Consider the following 19,614-nt stretch of genomic DNA (forward strand, 5'->3'; position numbering starts at 1 on the left):
TTGTTTGCCACATGCAACCGTAATGTATCCATGGTTACCAATCAACAGTTGGCCAGATGGCGTTTAAAAGCGTTTTAAACTCAACGTTCTCATTTGAAATGATCCTGTGATATTTCTCTACCACATTCCTCACTCTCCTGCTCTGGCCTTCGTTAGAAATAACAGTTTCACTTCTCAGTAATACCTCAACCGACTTTGCGTCTACTTTTGACCGGGGACAATAGCACTCTGGTAAAGAAAAAAAATACAAGTAGTGTACTACATAGGGAATAGGGTGCCAGTGGGGCTATAGCTCCTATCGCAGATCTCAGCTTCAAAGAGGATAAAAACGCCCAGTACTCTCCAATCCAGACAGGCAAGACAGATGGGTATTCTGCCCTAGCAAGCAAAACTAAAAGAAGCAACTGCTCATTTGGTCGAAAATGAGTTAATGTCATTTTTCCCCCCTACATTAAATACATGCTTAATCATTTGGACAAGTATCCTGCCTCTATTGTATTGTGTTCAGGAGAAAATGTGGGTCATGTTAGCAGTAACTGTATAAAGTTGCTGTGAAACCATGGTAAATAAAAAACTTTTTTTTTTCTCAGTTCCACGCTATGAGCAGTTACTGCCTTTTTGATTGGTAGGACAGTATTGTCTGTTTCCTTTAGATTAAAACAACAAATGGCCAATAAGGAATAAGTGCTCTATTTCAATCCGTATCGCGGAAATTCAGCGACAACGTGATTGGGGAATTTAAAGACAAATGTTCCTCCACGTTAGCGAACACTGCATTCACGGTAAACGCTTCACACTTCGGCTCAAATCGGCAAATAACCTTTACATTTCTCTGCCGGGATCTGGAAGCCCTAATTCTTGAATACGCAGCAGAGCAACCTCTTTCAGAGCTCATTTTTACATCAGGCTACACGCTGGACAGAAAACGAAAGCCCAAAATAGCCCCCAAAATCCTTATTACCCTGTTTAACAGAATAGAGGGCCATTGTAGATGCAGCGTATGTTACAGAGACACTAGTTTAGAGAGACTAAAGTTCCTCAAGTTAACCATTCAAGGAAATACGCCATTTATAGTCAAATCAAATCAAATTGTATTTGTCACATACACATGGTTAGCAGATGTTAATGCGAGTGTAGCGAAATGCTTGTGCTTCTAGTTCCGACAATGCAGTAATAACCAACAAGTAATCTAACTAACAATTTCAAAACTACTGTCTTATACACACAAGTGTAGGGGGATAAAGAATATGTACATAAGGATATATGAATGAGTGATGGTACAGAGCAGCATAGGCAAGATACAGTAGATGGTATCGAGTACAGTATATACATATGAGATGAGTATGTAAACAAAGTGGCATAGTTAAAGTGGCTAGTGATACATGTATTACATAAGGATGCAGTAGATGATATAGAGTACAGTATATACGTATACATATGAGATGAATAATGTAGGGTATGTAAACATTATATTAGGTAGCATTGTTTAAAGTGGCTAGTGTCATTATTCCCATGTCGATCCTAGTAGAAGAAACAGCCGTTATGATTTCATGGTAAACATCATTGTCTCCTCCTGAACGTCCTGTGAACCAGCCACTGTTTCTGGCAGCAGGAGGCAGAGAACAACAGAAGACAAAACCACATCAGGAAGATTATATTGATACAAGAGTCAGAAAGGCAAACAGGCAGGTTGGAGATAGTGAAACAGGCAGGTTGGAGATAGTGAAACAGACAGGTTGGAGATAGTGAAACAGACAGGTTGGAGATAGTGAAACAGGCAGGTTGGAGATAGTGAAACAGACAGGTTGGAGATAGTGAAACAGGCAGGTTGGAGATAGTGAAACAGGCAGGTTGGAGATAGTGAAACAGGCAGGTTGGAGATAGTGAAACAGGCAGGTTGGAGATAGTGAAACAGGCAGGTTGGAGATAGTCAAACAGGCAGGTTGGAGATAGTGAAACAGGCAGGTTGGAGATAGTGAAACAGGCAGTTTGGAGATAGTGAAACAGGCAGGTTGGAGATAGTGAAACAGGCAGGTTGGAGATAGTCAAACAGGCAGGTTGGAGATAGTGAAACAGACAGGTTGGAGATAGTGAAACAGGCAGGTTGGAGATAGTGAAACAGGCAGGTTGGAGATAGTGAAACAGGCAGGTTGGAGATAGTCAAACAGGCAGGTTGGAGATAGTCAAACAGGCAGGTTGGAGATAGTCAAACAGGCAGGTTGGAGATAGTGAAACAGGCAGGTTGGAGATAGTGAAACAGGCAGGTTGGAGATAGTGAAACAGGCAGGTTGGAGATAGTGAAACAGGCAGGTTGGAGATAGTCAAACAGGTAGGTTGGAGATAGTGAAACAGGCAGGTTGGAGATAGTGAAACAGGCAGGTTGGAGATAGTGAAACAGGCAGGTTGGAGATAGTGAAACAGGCAGGTTGGAGATAGTGAAACAGGCAGGTTGGAGATAGTGAAACAGGCAGGTTGGAGATAGTGAAACAGGCAGGTTGGAGATAGTGAAACAGGCAGGTTGGAGATAGTGAAACAGGCAGGTTGGAGATAGTGAAACAGGCAGGTTGGAGATAGTGAAACAGGCAGGTTGGAGATAGTGAAACAGGCAGGTTGGAGATAGTGAAACAGGCAGGTTGGAGATAGTGAAACAGACAGGTTGGAGATAGTGAAACAGGCAGGTTGGAGATAGTGAAACAGGCAGGTTGGAGATAGTGAAACAGGCAGGTTGGAGATAGTGAAACAGGCAGGTTGGAGATAGTGAAACAGGCAGGTTGGAGATAGTGAAACAGACAGGTTGGAGATAGTGAAACAGGCAGGTTGGAGATAGTGAAACAGGCAGGTTGGAGATAGTGAAACAGGCAGGTTGGAGATAGTGAAACAGGCAGGTTGGAGATAGTGAAACAGGCAGGTTGGAGATAGTGAAACAGGCAGGTTGGAGATAGTGAAACAGGCAGGTTGGAGATAGTGAAACAGGCAGGTTGGAGATAGTGAAACAGGCAGGTTGGAGATAGTGAAACAGGCAGGTTGGAGATAGTGAAACAGGCAGGTTGGAGATAGTCAAATAGGCAGGTTGGAGATAGTGAAACAGAAAACTATATTGTTTGTTATTGAAACTATATGTCCCAGTGATTTAGACGGTACAATGATTCCCTACACTACTCAGGTGGTGTTTTCTCACAAACTGAAATTGAGGGAACTGTGTAGAGTTTTTAGCAACCAGGAAATTACAACGTTGATTGTTTTCCCCGGTTTCCACTAGATAAAATAAAGTCAAACTGTATTCCCTTTTTGACAACAGAATCCGGGCCTGGAGGGAGAAATCCATTTCACAGCCAATCACAACACTGGGCGGGAGAAATCCATTTCACAGCCAATCACAACACTGGGTGGGGTAAGTGATATTGTGAAACATCATTCCACTGTTAATGCAGATACATTATGGATGCATGGCGGAGTGCCTGGACACAGCCCTTAGCCGTGGTATATTGGCCATATACCACAAACCCCAGAGGTGCTTTATTGCTGTTATAAACTGGACAGCAACGTAATTAGAGCAGTAAAAATACATGTTTTCTCATTTTGTAAACGTTTTGATATACCACGGCTGTCAGCCAATCAGCATTCAGGGCTGGAACCACCCAGGTTATAACATGCATTAAATGAACATAGAGTAGTCAACAACATTAAAGGACAGAGACAAGGGTTAGGACAAATCAATAGTGTACTGGAGGTGCAGGGAGAAAACTGGCCACACACATACATCAACATCTGACACATTTACTAACATCCTATTTTTCACATGATGTATCACATCAAATGTAAGGAAACACTAACGAGGGAGTATTGATTTAAAAGGGTAAAGACACTCATTCCAAGTTTGTTTTTAGGATGCAGCAACTAGGAAGTGGCAGCATCTTGTATGAATGACGTGTTGCTGTAAATGCACTCGTCTGATTACCAGCTACTTAAAGAAGTCTTTGTGGGAGAAGAACATAATGATGGATATGGATAATTGGCCCGGGCCGGGGTTCAAATCCATATCCCTTTTAATACCACACATATGTGTTTTTTTAGGTTCAATCTGTTGTTCTGCCCCTGAGCAAGGCAGTTAAGGCAGCCCCCCCCCTCCCCTGCACCTCTCTGATTCAGAAGGGTTGGGTTAAATGCAGAAGACACATGCTAGTGAGCTAGTGTGCTAGTGAGCTAGTGTGTTAGTGAGCTAGTGTGCTAGTGAGCTAGTGTGTTAGTGAGCTAGTGTGCTAGTGTGCTAGTGAGCTAGTGTGTTAGTGAGCTAGAGTGCTAGTGTGTTAGTGTGCTAATGAGCTAGTGTGCTAGTGAGCTAGTGAGCTAGTGTGCTAGTGAGCTAGTGTGCTAGTGTGCTAGTGAGCTAGTGTGCTAGTGTGCTAGTGTGCTAGTGAGCTAGTGTGCTAGTGAGCTAGTGAGCTAGTGTGCTAGTGAGCTAGTGTGCTAGTGTGCTAGTGAGCTAGTGTGTTAGTGTGCTAGTGAGCTAGTGTGCTAGTGAGCATATTAGAACTGTCTGTGTCTCAAATGGCACCCTAGTCCCTATTTTGCACAATCGTGGGAGGTTCTCATCAAAACTCTCGCACATTCTAGGAAATAGGGTGCCATGTCTTCACCGCTTCAGCAGAAACGACCTTCGACCCCTTTCTCTAACCACCAAAGAAGAAGAAGATAAAGGAAGTAAGAAAACACTGGAGGAAGAAGAAGAAGAAGTCTATTTCTACTGAAGAAGTCAACTAATAGTAGGACCTGTTCTGCATAGAGAAACAGACAATTCCCCCCCGACACCAATTAGTGATGCAGGGAACCAAAATAAAACTTGACAACAAAGGATAAAGATCTAAAACCAAAATCTCTGAGATCTTCCCCTGATTACCAGCAGCTAGCTAGAATAATGACTCTCAGGTAGAGAGGAGACAGAGAACAGCCGTCAATCTCATGCCAGCAGGCAGTACTCCAATTGGAGAAGAGAGAACTAGATAGCACAGGCAGTCATTAGAGAGAGAGAGAGAGCTCTTCGAGCGTTCACAGTCTGTCCAACTGACACCCCTATCAGATCACAGAAAAATCGCACTCTACTTGAACAGAGCAATACTCAATCATGACTCATCAAAGCCAAAGGAACTGAATAATATTAAGTAATGATATAGGTGGAAGGAAAGTAGTGTGGAAATCAACAACAAAACTATTAGGCAACAACAAATTCAATCCCTTCTAGACAATTTCCTCGTCAAAAGGTGTAAACTTGGCCTCAGAAAACCTAAACAGTATATTTGACCTATCGGCTTCCCTATCAAATCACTTCCCTATCAAATCACTTCCCTATCAAATCACTTCCCTATCAAATCACTTCCCTATCAAATCACTTCCCTATCAAATCACTTCCCTATCAAATCACTTCCTTATCAAATCACTTCCCTATCAAATATAAACATTTCAAGCAGACAACTTCAGAAAATTAACAACATTTGTCAAATTTATTTTACCTTTATTTAACTAGGCAAGTCAGTTAAGAACAAATTCTTATTTTCAATGACGGCCTAGGAACAGTGGGTTAACTGCCTGTTCAGGGGCAGAACGACAGATTTGTACCTTGTCAGCTCGGGGATTTGAACTTGTAAACTTCCGGTTACTAGTCCACCGCTCTAACCACCAGGCTACCCTTGCCTCCCCATCAAACAAATGGTTTGATGAAGAATGCAAAAACCCCAAAAATTAACTGAGAAACCTTTCCAACCAAAAACATAGAGACCTATAAAACCTGAGTCTACACCTTCACTATGGTGAATCACTAAAACAATACAGAAATACACTACGGAAAAAGAAGGAACAGCACGTCAGAAATCTGCTCAATGTCATGGAGGAATCCATAGACTCTAACCACTTCTGGGAAAATTGGAAAACACTAAACAGACAACAACAAAAAAAGAGTTATTTATCCAAAACAGAGATGTCTGGGTAAACCACTTCTCCAATCGTTTTGTCTCTATAACAAAGAACAAACTACAAAAACATACACATGATCAAACATAGATCTTAGAATCAACTATTAAAGACCCACTGGATTCCAGAACACACTGGATTCCAGAACCCACTGGATTCCAGAACCCACTGGATTCTCCAATTACCTTGAATGAACAGGACAGGACAAAATAAAAACCCTCCAACCCAAAAAGGCCTGTGGTGTTGATGGTATGCTAAATGAAATGATCAAATATACAGACCACAAATTCCAATTGGCTATACTAAAACTCTTCAACATCATCCTTAGCTCTGGCATCTTCCCCAATATTTGGAACCAAGGACTGATCACCCCAATCCACAAAAGTGGAGACACATTTGACCCCAATAACTATCAGGGGATATGCGTCAACAGCATACCGTACGACAGACCACGTCTGCACACCCTAATTGAACAAACAAACAAACCAAAACAAAGGCAAAGTCTTCTCATGCTTTGTTGATTTAAAAAAAGCTTTAGACTCAATTTGTCAGGAGGGTCTGTTATACAAACTGATGGAAAGTGGTGTTGGGGGAAAAAACATATGACATTATAAAACAACAAGTGTCCGGTTAAAATGATTCAAATTGGCAAAAAACGGAGCTACACTTTCTAACCTCCTGCCAAATGTAAGATCATATTAGAGACACATATCTCCCTCAGATTGCACAGACCCACAAAGAATTTGAAAATAAAACCAATTTTGATAAACTCCCATATCTACAGTGTTCCATCACAGCAGCAAGATTTGTGACCTTTTGCCTCAAGAAAAGGGCAACCAGTGAAGAACAAACACCATTGTAAATACAACCTATATTTATGTTTATTTATTTTCCCTTTTGTACTGTTACTATTTGCACATCAAATAGACATAATTTGACATTTGAAATGTCTCTATTCCTTTGGAACTTCTGTGAGGTAATGTGTAATGTTTACTGTTAATTTTTATTGTTTATTTCACTTTTGTTTATTATCTATTTCACTTGCTTAATAAAGACCCTTAAATTGAAATTGAGAGAGTGAGACTCTGCCTTGTCTGAGGACACTCCCTCCTCTCTCTACCTCCATACTCCGTCCTCTGAGGACACTCCCTCCTCTCTCTACCTCCATACTCCCTCCTCTGAGGACACTCCCTCCTCTGAGGACACTCCCTCCTCTGAGAACACTCCCTCCTCTCTCTACCTCCACACTACCTCCTCTGAGGACACTCCCTCCTCTCTCTACCTCCACACTCCCTCCTCTGAGGACACTACCTCCTCTGAGGACACTCCCTCCTCTGAGGATACTCCCTCCTCTATCTATCTCCACACTACCTCCTCTGAGGACACTCCCTCCTCTGAGGACACCCTCTCCTCTCTCTACCTACACACTACCTCCTCTGAGGACACTACCTCCTCACCCCCCCCCCCCCCCCCTCTGAGGACACTCCCTCCTCTCTCTACCTCCACACTACCTCCTCTGAGGACACTCCCTCCTCTGAGGACACTCGCTCCTCTGAGGACACACCCTTCTCTCTCTATCTCCACACTACCTCCTCTGAGGACACTCCCTCCTCTCTCTATCTCCACACTACCTCCTCTGAGGACACTCCCTCCTCTGAGGACACTCCCTCCTCTCTCTACCTCCACACTACCTCCTCTGAGGACACTCCCTCCTCTCTCTACCTCCACACTACCTCCTCTGAGGACACTCCCTCCTCTCTCTACCTCCACCCCCCCCCCCTCTGAGGACACACCCTCCTCTCTCTACCTCCACACTACCTCCTCTGAGGACACTCCCTCCTCTGAGGACACTCCCTCCTCTCTCTACCTCCACCCCCCCTCCCTCTCTGAGGACACTCCCAATACCCACTAACTACTGCTGGAGCAAGACTCCCTAACCACTGACTACTGCTGGAGCAAGACTCCCTAACCACTGACTACTGCTGGAGCAAGACTCACTAACCACTGACTACTGCTGGAGCAAGACTCACTAACTACTGCTGGAGCAAGACTCCCTAACCACTGACTACTGCTGGAGCAAGACTCACTAACCACTGACCACTGCTGGAGCAAGACTCACTAACCACTGACCACTGCTGGAGCAAGACTCACTAACCACTGACTACTGCTGGAGCAAGACCCACTAACCACTGACTACTGCTGGAGCAAGACTCACTAACCACTGACTACTAATGGAGCAAGACCCACTAACTACTGCTGGAGCAAGACTCACTAACCACTGACTACTGCTGGAGCAAGACCCACTGACCACTGCTGGAGCAAGACACACTGACCACTGCTGGAGCAAGACCCACTGACCACTGCTGGAGCAAGACCCACTAACCACTGCTGGAGCAAGACCCAATAACCACTGCTGGAGCAAGACTCACTAACCACTGCTGGAGCAAGACCCACTGACCACTGCTGGAGCAAGACCCACTGACCACTGCTGGAGCAAGACCCACTAACCACTGCTGGAGCAAGACTCACTAACCACTGACCACTGCTGGAGCAAGACTCACTAACCACTGACTACTGCTGGAGCAAGACTTCTCGGAGGCTGGCAAGATGAAGGGAGAAACAGGAAGAGAGAAGGATAGAGTCAGAGGAGAAGAGAGGAAAGAGAGAGGAAAGAGAGAGAAACAGGAAGAGAGAAGGATAGAGTCAGAGGAGAAGAGAGGAAAGAGAGAGGATGGAGGGAGAAACAGGAAGAGAGGATAGAGTCAGAGGAGAAGAGAGGAAAGAGAGGATAGAGAAGAAGAGAGGAAAGAGAGGATAGAGAAGAAGAGAGGAAAAAGAGAGGATGGAGTGAGAAACAGGAAGCGAGAAGGATAGTCAGAGGAGAAGAGAGGAAAGAGAGAGGATGGATGGAGAAACAGGAAGAGAGGATAGAGTCAGAGGAGAAGAGAGGAAAGAGAGAGGGTGGAGGGAGAAACAGGAAGAGAGAAGGATAGAGTCCGAGGAGAAGAGAGGAAAGAGAGAGGATGGATGGAGAAACAGGAAGAGAGAAGGATAGAGTCAGAGGAGAAGAGAGGAAAGATGAGAAAAGGAAGAGAAATGAAACAAAGAGGACGTTAATAAGGTACTAATGCCAATATGACAAAAACTGTTTTCTTCAGGTTGTCTAATAGCTTCAGTACAATGTCTCATCTTTACTCTTCAGCAAGAACAAATATCTCCGGTGAGGGACCTTTTTGACATGAGCTCTGAATATTTCCCTCGTCTGTGGTGTTGTGTCACAGAGATGTGTATATTACATTGTCATGACGTTGTCACTGTGTCTCTGGCTCCAGTCCAGACTGGGGAAGTTGTTATTAGATGAGTCTATCTGGCAGCCCCATCTGGTAACCCTGAGCGTGTAATGGCTGTCCTCAGGTTGTCACCACATAAACGAACATCAACGCGACATTTAAATGTGTTTCTAGAGTTGTGTATGACTTCCATTTAAATGTGTTTCTAGAGTTGCGTATGACTTGCATTTTAATGTGTTTCTAGAGTTGTGTATGCCTTCCATTTAAATGTGTTTCTAGAGTTGTGTATGACTTCCATTTAAATGTGTTTCTAGAGTTGCGTATGACTTGCATTTTAATGTGTTTCTAGAGTTGTGTATGACTTCCATTTTAATGTGTTTCTAGAGTTGTGTATGACTTCCATTTAAATGTGTTTCTAGAGTTGTGTATGACTTCCATTTAAATGTGTTTCTAGAGTTGCGTATGACTTGCATTTTAATGTGTTTCTAGAGTTGTGTATGACTTCCATTTTAATGTGTTTCTAGAGTTGTGTATGACTTCCATTTTAATGTGTTTCTAGAGTTGTGTATGACTTGCATTTTAATGAAACAACGTTCAGAGCAGAAATGATTTCTCAAGTTCAATAGTTCCCGATGAGTGAATGGCTGGCTGTTTATTGGCCCTTTTACAGAAGAAGGGTTTGACCTCTCCGATTAAGATGCCCTCAACAACGGATGCGTCACTGCTTTGTTACTCTTACACACATCAAGTTAACTGGGAAAGAAAATAGCATAAATACTGTATATCTCTGCAGGTTTCATAAAGAAACCTTTAAATGATCAACAACCTTTGTCACTTGTGAGAGTCCGAACGCACAAAGTGTTGCCATGGCTACTCGGCACTAAGGCGCAACAGACCTACAGTCGTAAATCACAACAAACTGACGCGTGTGTGTGTGTGAGATACGTCAGACGAAGCAGTAGTAGAATACAAGATGTCATAACCCTGCTGTGGCTTTAAAGCATAAAGCATAAAAGCAGAGCAAGACCCACTGTGGGTAACGGTACTGTGGGCTCACTGTGGGTAACGGTACTGTGGGTAACGGTACTGTGGGCTCACTGTGGGGAACGGTACTGTGGGCTCACTGTGGGTAACGGTACTGTGGGCTCACTGTGGGGAACGGTACTGTGGGCTCACTGTGGGGAACGGTACTGTGGGCTCACTGTGGGTAACGGTACTGTGGGCTCACTGTGGGGAACGGTACTGTGGGCTCACTGTGGGTAACGGTACTGTGGGCTCACTGTGGGTAACGGTACTGTGGGCTCACTGTGGGTAACGGTACTGTGGGCTCACTGTGGGGAACGGTACTGTGGGCTCACTGTGGGTAACGGTACTGTGGGCTCACTGTGGGTAACGGTACTGTGGGCTCACAGTGGGGAACGGTACTGTGGGCTCACTGTGGGGAACGGTACTGTGGGCTCACTGTGGGGAACGGTACTGTGGGTAACGGTACTGTGGGCTCACAGTGGGGAACGGTACTGTGGGCTCACTGTGGGTAACGGTACTGTGGGCTCACTGTGGGTAACGGTACTGTGGGCTCACAGTGGGGAACGGTACTGTGGGCTCACTGTGGGTAACGGTACTGTGGGCTCACAGTGGGGAACGGTACTGTGGGCTCACTGTGGGGAACGGTACTGTGGGCTCACTGTGGGGAACGGTACTGTGGGCTCACTGTGGGTAACGGTACTGTGGGCTCACTGTGGGTAACGGTACTGTGGGCTCACTGTGGGGAACGGTACTGTGGACTCACAGTGGGTAACGGTACTGTGGGCTCACTGTGGGGAATGGTACTGTGGGCTCACTGTGGGGAACGGTACTGTGGGCTCACTGTGGGTAACGGTACTGTGGGCTCACTGTGGGGAACGGTACTGTGGGCTCACTGTGGGGAACGGTACTGTGGGCTCACTGTGGGTAACGGTACTGTGGGCTCACTGTGGGTAACGGTACTGTGGGCTCACTGTGGGTAACGGTACTGTGGGCTCACTGTGGGTAACGGTACTGTGGGCTCACAGTGGGTAACGGTACTGTGGGCTCACTGTGGGGAATGGTACTGTGGGCTCACTGTGGGGAACGGTACTGTGGGCTCACTGTGGGTAACGGTACTGTGGGCTCACTGTGGGGAACGGTACTGTGGGCTCACTGTGGGGAACGGTACTGTGGGCTCACTGTGGGTAACGGTACTGTGGGCTCACTGTGGGTAACGGTACTGTGGGCTCACTGTGGGGAACGGTACTGTGGGCTCACTGTGGGTAACGGTACTGTGGGCTCACTGTGGGGAACGGTACTGTGGGCTCACTGTGGGGAACGGTATTGTGGGCTCACAGTGGGTCACTACTGCAGCTCCTTGGAAGCACTGGTGGCAGAGCGCCTGTGTTCAACCGCGAAGGCCTGTTTAGAGCCGCAGGATCGACGGATAGATAGGCCGGTGTGTGTGTGTGTGTGTGTGTGCGTGTGTGTGATACTGTAGATAGGCCGGTGTGTGTGTGTGTGTGTGTGTGTGTGTGTGTGTGTGTGTGTGTGTGTGTGTGTGTGATACTGTAGATAGGCAAATCAAGGTCGTAAAGAAGAGCCACTTCCCCATCCCCCACGAGGCACCATGGTGATTAGAGGACAGCGTCCTCCTGTGAGGGACTCCACCACGTGATATGTTGCCCCCTGCATCTCTCTCTTTCTCCTTCCCTCCCTAAATCTCTCCCGCCCTATCGGCCTCTCTCCCTGTCTGGCTGTCTAATTGCCTGTCTGTCTGTCCAACTGCCTGTCTGCCTGCTTCCCTACCTGTCTGTCTTCCTCTCTGCCTGCCTGTCTCCCTGTCTGCCTACCTCTCTGTCTGTCTGTCTGTCTGTTTGCCTGCCTTCCACCCTGCCTGTCTGCAAGCCTCTCTGTCTAACTGTCTGCCTGCCTATCTCCCTCCCTGCCTGTCTGCAAGCCTCTCTGTCTAACTGCCTGTTTGCCTGCATGCCTCTCTGTCTAACTGTCTGCCTGCCTGTCTCCCTCCCTGCCTGTCTGCAAGCCTCTCTGTCTAACTGCCTGTTTGCCTGCATGCCTCTTTGTCTAACTGTCTGCCTGCCTGTCTCCCTCCCTGCCTGTATGTGTAACACAAGCCCCAGAGGACTATAGCCTATACCATGAAGGTGACACTGTCACAGTCAACTGACTCCCCTTGAGAATCAAGACTGTAGGAAACAGACTCCCAGGTCTAAAGTAGTGCACTATATATGGGGAATAGGGTCCCATAGGACCCAGGTCTAAAGTAGTGCACTATATATAGGGAATAGGGTCCCATAGGGCTCAGGTCTAAAATAGTGCACTATATATAGGGAATAGGGTCCCATAGGGCCAAGATCTAAAGTAGTGCACTATATATAGGGAATAGGGTGCCATAGGGCCCAGGTCTAAAGTAGTGCACTATATATAGGGAATAGGGTGCCATAGGGCCCAGGTCTAAAGTAGTGCACTATATATAGGGAATAGGGTCCCATAGGGCCAAGATCTAAAGTAGTGCATATAGGGAATAGGGTCCCATAGGGCCCAGGTCTAAAGTAGTGCACTATATATAGGGAATAGGGTCCCATAGGGCCCAGGTCTAAAATAGTGCACTATATATAGGGAATAGGGTCCCATAGGGCCAAGATCTAAAGTAGTGCACTATATATAGGGAATAGGGTGCCATAGGGCCCAGGTCTAAAGTAGTGCACTATATATAGGGAATAGGGTCCCATAGGGCCCAGGTCTAAAGTAGTGCACTATATATAGGGAATAGGGTCCCATAGGGCCAAGATCTAAAGTAGTGCATATAGGGAATAGGGTCCCATAGGGCCCAGGTCTAAAGTAGTGCACTATATAGGGAATATGGTTCCATAGGGCCCAGGTCTAACGTAGTGCACTATATCGGGAATAGGGTCCCATAGGGCCCAGGTCTAAAGTAGTGCACTATATATAGGGAATAGGGTGCCATTTGGGACGCATCTTGGAACTCTATTTTCAGAGCAGGAAGTCCCCCAGCACCATGGCAACAGACTGTAATTAAACCAAATGGAGGATGAAAGACTGAAGCCTTTTCCTTCTTTATCCCCTCGTCTTCATTTGTGTTCATCTGGTCATAGGCCTTTATCTGCATCCCAAATGGCACCCTATGGGCCCTGGTCAAAAGTAGTGCACTATATAGGGAATAGTGTGCCATAGGGCCCAGGTCTAAAGTAGTGCACTAACCGGGGCCGCAGGGTAGCCTAGTGGTTAGAGCGTTGGACTAGTAACCGGAAGGTGAAGTGCTGTTCCTGAGAATGATCTGAGAGGTACTTCCATTACCGCAGTAGATCTGTATTCCATATGGCATTTAACATCAGCCCAGTAACTCCACGGTGACAGCATCATTGAGCATCCCCCAGGCAGATTGAAATGCTTTGTGATGTGTCAGTTCACAGGTCACCACATGATTATGCTACTTAGGGAAGCTACTTTTAAAGCAGTTAGGCCTAACGTTTAAGATCTCTTAATTGGGTCTTGATTCAGACATGGTCAATTAATTGATTCTCAATCTTTTTTTAATAAAATTTAAAAAACAACTTTTACCCCCTTTTTCATGTTATCTAATTGGTAGTTACAGTCTTGTCCCATCGTTGCAACTCCCCTACGGACTCGGGAGAGGCGAAAGTCGAGAGCCGTGCGTCCTCTAAAACACGACGCTGCTTCTTGACACACTGCTCACCTTAACCCGGAAGCCAGCCATACCAATGTGTCAGAGGAAACACCGTCCAGTTGGTGACCGGAAGTCAGCTTGCTGGTGGCCCGGCACGCCACAAGGAGTCACTAAAGTGCGATGGGCCAAACCCCGATCTAACTCGGACGACGCTGGGCCAACTGTACGCCGCCTCAAGGGTTTCCCGGTCACCGCCGGCTGTGACGCAGCCTGGGATCGAACCCCGGGTCTGTAGTGACGCCTCAAGCGCTGCGATACTGTTTTACAGCGGGGAAATGAAAACGTGTCAAATTTTCTACACTACGTTCTCAATAAATTTCCATCCAAAAGAGCCAAGAAATATCCAAGAAATATCCTTCAAATGTTGATTTCTTACATTGTGACAATAATGACGTCACGTGAATGACCCACACTAGCCGAGGTAATATTATGAACAAGTTTTAAAACTGACAGTCTCTTGACACCCCACATAAGAGGCATCATCAATTATATCGTTCTTTTAGTAGCTGTTGTCTAAATGACCCGTAAGGGAATGTGTCCCCTACACATAATAACCTCAACAGGCACGCAATAAAACAGATGATCGTCTAGAAACCCATTCAGTCCGCCTCAATAAAACCTAACGGAGAGAGTAGAGGGAGCAGTATCATCTCTGTTACCTTCCTTCCTGTTCCTGTACTATCATGTAGAGGAGATAATACCTGTTGTTGTTTCCCCTCTTACTTATCACGTTCACTACCACTCTACTGTTTCAGAGAGCACAGATATAGACAGCAACTACTTATACAGAGAACAGTGAGGAGGCCCTCAGATCAAAAAGATACAAAGAACCCTGGGCTGGGACCCTGGGATGGAACCCTGGGATAGGACCCTGGGATGGAACCCTGGGCAGGGACCCTGGGATAGGACCCTGGGCTGGGACCCTGGGATAGGACCCTGAGCTGGGACCTTGGGATAGGACCCTGGGATAGGACTCTGGGCTAGGATCCTGGGCTGGTATCCTGAGATAGGACCCTGAGCTGGGACCTTGGGATAGGACCCTGGGATTAGGACTCTGGGCTAGGATCCTGGGCTGGGACTGGAGGAGAGGAGACATTAAATACCTACAGTAATGTATGTAATGGAGGTGACTCAGTGAGAAGTAACCTTGACTTGGACCTGAAGGCTTCAGTTATCTCCTTGAAGTAATGCCTAAGGTTTTGCCGGTGTTTAGCTCAGTCTTACTACACTCAGGTGACCCAGGTTCAAACCAGAGTCTTACTGCGCTCAGGTGACCAGGTTCAAACCAGGGTCTTACTGGTCTCAGGTGACCCAGGTTCAAACCAGTCTTACTGCGCTCAGGTTACCAGGTTCAAACCAGGGTCTTAGTGGTCTCAGGTGACCAGGTTCAAACCAGGGTCTTACTGAGCTCAGGTGACCAGGTTCAAACCAGAGTCTTACTGCGCTCAGGTGACCAGGTTCAAACCAGGGTATTACTGGTCTCAGGTGACCCAGGTTCAAACCAGAGTCTTACTGCGCTCAGGTGACCAGGTTCAAACCAGGGTCTTACTGTGCTCAGGTGACCCAGGTTCAAACCAGAGTCTTACTGCGCTCAGGTGACCAGGTTCAAACCAGAGTCTTACTGCACTCAGGTGACCAGGTTCAAACCAGGGTCTTACTGCGCTCAGGGGACCAGGTTCAAACCAGGGTCTTACTGGTCTCAGGTGACCAGGTTCAAACCAGGGTCTTACTGCGCTCAGGTGACCAGGTTCAAACCAGGGTGTTACTGTGCTCAGGTGACCAGGTTCAAACCAGGATCTTACTGTGCTCAGGTGACCAGGTGACCAGGTTCAAACCAGGGTCTTAATGTGCTCAGGTGAGCAGGTGACCAGGTTCAAACCAGGGTCTTACTGCGCTCAGGTGACCAGGTTCAAATCAGGGTCTTACTGTGCTCAGGTGACCAGGTTCAAACCAGGGTCTTACTGTGCTCAGGTGACCAGGTTCAAACCAGGGTCTTACTGTGCTCAGGTGACCAGGTTCAAACCAGGGTCTTACTGTGCTCAGGTGACCAGGTGACCAGGTTCAAACCAGGGTCTTACTTTGCTCAGGTGACCGGGTGACCAGGTTCGAACCCAGACAGCCGTATAAACAGAGGAGAGTCTGATGGTGAGAAGGATAGGAGAACATCCCATGTCTAAAGGCATACAAATATTTACCATAACACCAAACCCAGGTGGACAAATGTTTACCGTACCACCAAACCCAGGTGGACAAATGTTTACCGTACCACCAAACCCAGGTGGACAAATGTTTACCGTACCACCAAACCCAGGTGGACAAATGTTTACCGTACCACCAAACCCAGGTAGACAAATGTTTACTATATTCCAGAAACAGCTGTCCAGTGCTCAATGTCCATTATGAAGTATTAAGGCCAGGGTAACAGTCAGAAGCATCCCACTCCTCAGCCCTATGTGACACAGGAGACATCTGCTCCCGATAACAGAGAGAACAGCAGAAGTGTGCTCCCTATGGATAACAGAGAGAACAGCAGAAGTGTGGTCCCTATAGATAACAGAGAGAGAGCAGGAGAAGTGTGGTCCCTATGGATAACAGAGAGAACAGCAGAAGTGTGCTCCCTATGGATAACAGAGAGAGAACAGGAGAAGTGTGGTCCCTATAGATAACAGAGAGAGAACAGGAGAAGTGTGCTCCCTATAGATAACAGAGAGAGAGCAGGAGAAGTGTGGTCCCTATAGATAACAGAGAGAGAACAGGAGAAGTGTGCTCCCTATAGATAACAGAGAGAGAACAGGAGAAGTGTGGTCCCTATGGATAACAGAGAGAGAACAGGAGAAGTGTGCTCCCTATAGATAACAGAGAGAGAGCAGGAGAAGTGTGGTCCCTATGGATAACAGAGAGAACAGGAGAAGTGTGCTCCCTATAGATAACAGAGAGAGAACAGGAGAAGTGTGCTCCCTATAGATAACAGAGAGAGCAGGAGAAGTGTGCTCCCTATAGATAACACAGAGAGCAGGAGAAGTGTGGTCCTTATGGATAACAGAGAGAGAGCAGGAGAAGTGTGCTCCCTATAGATAACAGAGAGAGCAGGAGAAGTGAAGTGTGCTCCCTATAGATAACAGAGAGAACAGGAGAAGTGTGGTCCCTATGGATAACAGAGAGAGAGCAGGAGAAGTGTGCTCCCTATAGATAACAGAGAGAGCAGGAGAAGTGTGGTCCCTATGGATAACAGAGAGAGAGCAGGAGAAGTGTGCTCCCTATAGATAACAGAGAGAACAGCAGAAGTGTGCTCCCTATAGATAACAGAGAGAGCAGGAGAAGTGTGCTCCCTATAGATAACAGAGAGAGAACAGCAGAAGTGTGCTCCCTATAGATAACAGAGAGAGCAGGAGAAGTGTGCTCCCTATAGATAACAGAGAGAGCAGGAGAAGTGTGCTCCCTATAGATAACAGAGAGAGCAGGAGAAGTGTGCTCCCTATAGATAACAGAGAGAGCAGGAGAAGTGTGCTCCCTATAGATAACAGAGAGAGCAGGAGAAGTGTGGATCATTACAGACATCATCTGCAACCATGATGCTCTCAGGCACTTTGGCTCTCTATCCCCCACCCTCTCTCTCTCTCTATCCCCCACCCTCTCTCTCTCTCTCTATCCCCCCCACCCTCTCTCTCTCTCTCTATCCCCCCCACCCTGTCTCTCTCTCTATCCCCCCACCCTGTCTCTCTCTCTATCCCCCCCACCCTGTCTCTCTCTCTATCCCCTCCACCCTGTCTCTCTCTCTATCCCCTCCACCCTGTCTCTCTCTCTATCCCCCCCACCCTGTCTCTCTCTCTATCCTCCCCACCCTCTCTCTCTCTATCCCCCACCCTCTCTCTCTCTCTATCCCCCCCACCCTCTCTCTCTCTATCCCCCCCACCCTCTCTCTCATCCCCCCCACCCTGTCTCTCTCTCTATTCCCCACCCTGTCTCTCTCTCTATCCCCCCACCCTCTTTCTATCTCTATCCCCCCCACCCTCTCTCTCTCTATCCCCCCCACTCTCTCCCTCTCTCTCTCTCTCTCTATCCCACCACCCTGTCTCTCTCTCTATCCCCCCCACCCTGTCTCTCTGTCTCCCTGTCTCTCTCTTCCTCCCCTCTCTCACTCTCTCCTCTCGCTCCCTGTCTCTCTCTATCTACTTCTCTCTCTCCATATCTCACACTAACACATTCACACCAACGTGCGCACGCACACACACACACACACACGCACACACACACACACACACACACACACATTACTATACTGCTTACAACAAGGGCATAAGCATTCTATCCTCACCTCCTTTTGCAGATCCAGAAATCTCACAATTTGAGGGCAGAATGTATTGATATCAATCAAGAAATAACGTATTGTTTTAATCTTATGAGAGTAAGTGTTCTGTAATGGACCTATAGTACAACGTAATACGTCTACAAACATTTATTTTTTACACCTACACATTTGAAACAATAGCTATTTTGTCATTCTTTGGTTTCTGGACCAAGCCGTTTAGCCTAGTGTGGACTAACGGTAAAGGACCAGAGTGACACTATAATGAACTCTCCGTGCGACTCGGGGAAGTGACACACATTTTCCAGTAGGCTACTGTTATTATTCTTACCTTGAGCTATTGCTATCGACTCAAACCGGTGCAGTTCTCTAAGCAGGGTTGTGCGTTCGGTGGGGTGAAGACTATAAATAAAATCCTTGGCTCCTTGAGGCGAGTTCAAGGGCTCCATCGGGTCCTTGTGAGGGTGTGTGCCCAAGTCGCAGCTCTGCTGGCTGGGTAGCATCGGTACAGGCTGGCGTAGCGGAGCTAGGTTTGACCCGCGGACTCTTGCCAACATGTTCCCCGACCTCAGAATGAGGGCGGGCCGCAGGACTCTCTGCAAACTGGGCAGCATGGTGGAGACAAAAGGGAAGTGGAGGCGTCGACAACCTAGAATAGAAATACAATTTTAACGCTGACTGAAGCGTAAGGAAAAATACAGGAGGCTACTTACAATACAACATCCTCGACTGTTTCGCGTATGAATGCAATGGATTATTTTGACAGCAGTAGGCTACTGTGGAATGGCTAAGCCTATTCATAGGCAATAAATAACAAAGTAGACACAGACTCAGATCGGGCTGTCAAAGTGCAACTTATGACAACACCGACCTCTCGATCAGCGGATGCTCTGCCGGCCTGTCCTGTCAAAAAATCAGATCTCTTTCAGGTGTAAAACGCAGCTCCGAACCATAAGTCCTTCGATCACAATTTCATAGATCATGAAAATAATTCGCCAACAAAACACATTCGTGGCAAAATCGGTGAGTCAAAAAGGAAACATTCCTCCTCATCTTCAAAGCCACAACATCGCCTAGGCTACTTCCCAGTCTGCGGTCGGATGGGCTGCTTCTCTTCCCCGTGATGTGCGCCCTTTCTCTCGATGCTAAAAATATTCTCCAATGGAATAGCTTGACTATACGTAGCTATGACGGCATTTGCCTTACGTTTTTGTATAGCTCATACAGTGAGTGGCGAAGGTACCACTAGACCAATAGCCTACTGTAGGCCTATTTGCGGCAGGTATCAATAGACATCCTAAGGACGTCTGCACAGGACA

General features: G+C 46.9%; 1 protein-coding gene across 1 annotated transcript in view; it reads right to left on the bottom strand.

Annotated features, from left to right (window-relative positions):
- The window catches only part of LOC116359297 (transmembrane protein 65), a 74,422-nt gene extending 54,808 nt beyond the window's left edge, over positions 1 to 19,614 (bottom strand). The window contains exons 1-2 of the mRNA XM_031812076.1: positions 19,167 to 19,614; positions 18,627 to 18,944 (exon numbers count right to left, since the gene is read on the bottom strand). Of these exons, the coding sequence (XP_031667936.1) occupies positions 18,627 to 18,909 (283 nt within the window). The 5' untranslated portion in view covers positions 18,910 to 18,944; positions 19,167 to 19,614. The remainder of the gene's footprint in view (positions 1 to 18,626; positions 18,945 to 19,166) is intronic.

Source organism: Oncorhynchus kisutch, unplaced genomic scaffold, assembly GCF_002021735.2.
Source record: "Oncorhynchus kisutch isolate 150728-3 unplaced genomic scaffold, Okis_V2 Okis02a-Okis13b_hom, whole genome shotgun sequence".
NCBI lineage: Eukaryota > Metazoa > Chordata > Actinopteri > Salmoniformes > Salmonidae > Oncorhynchus > Oncorhynchus kisutch.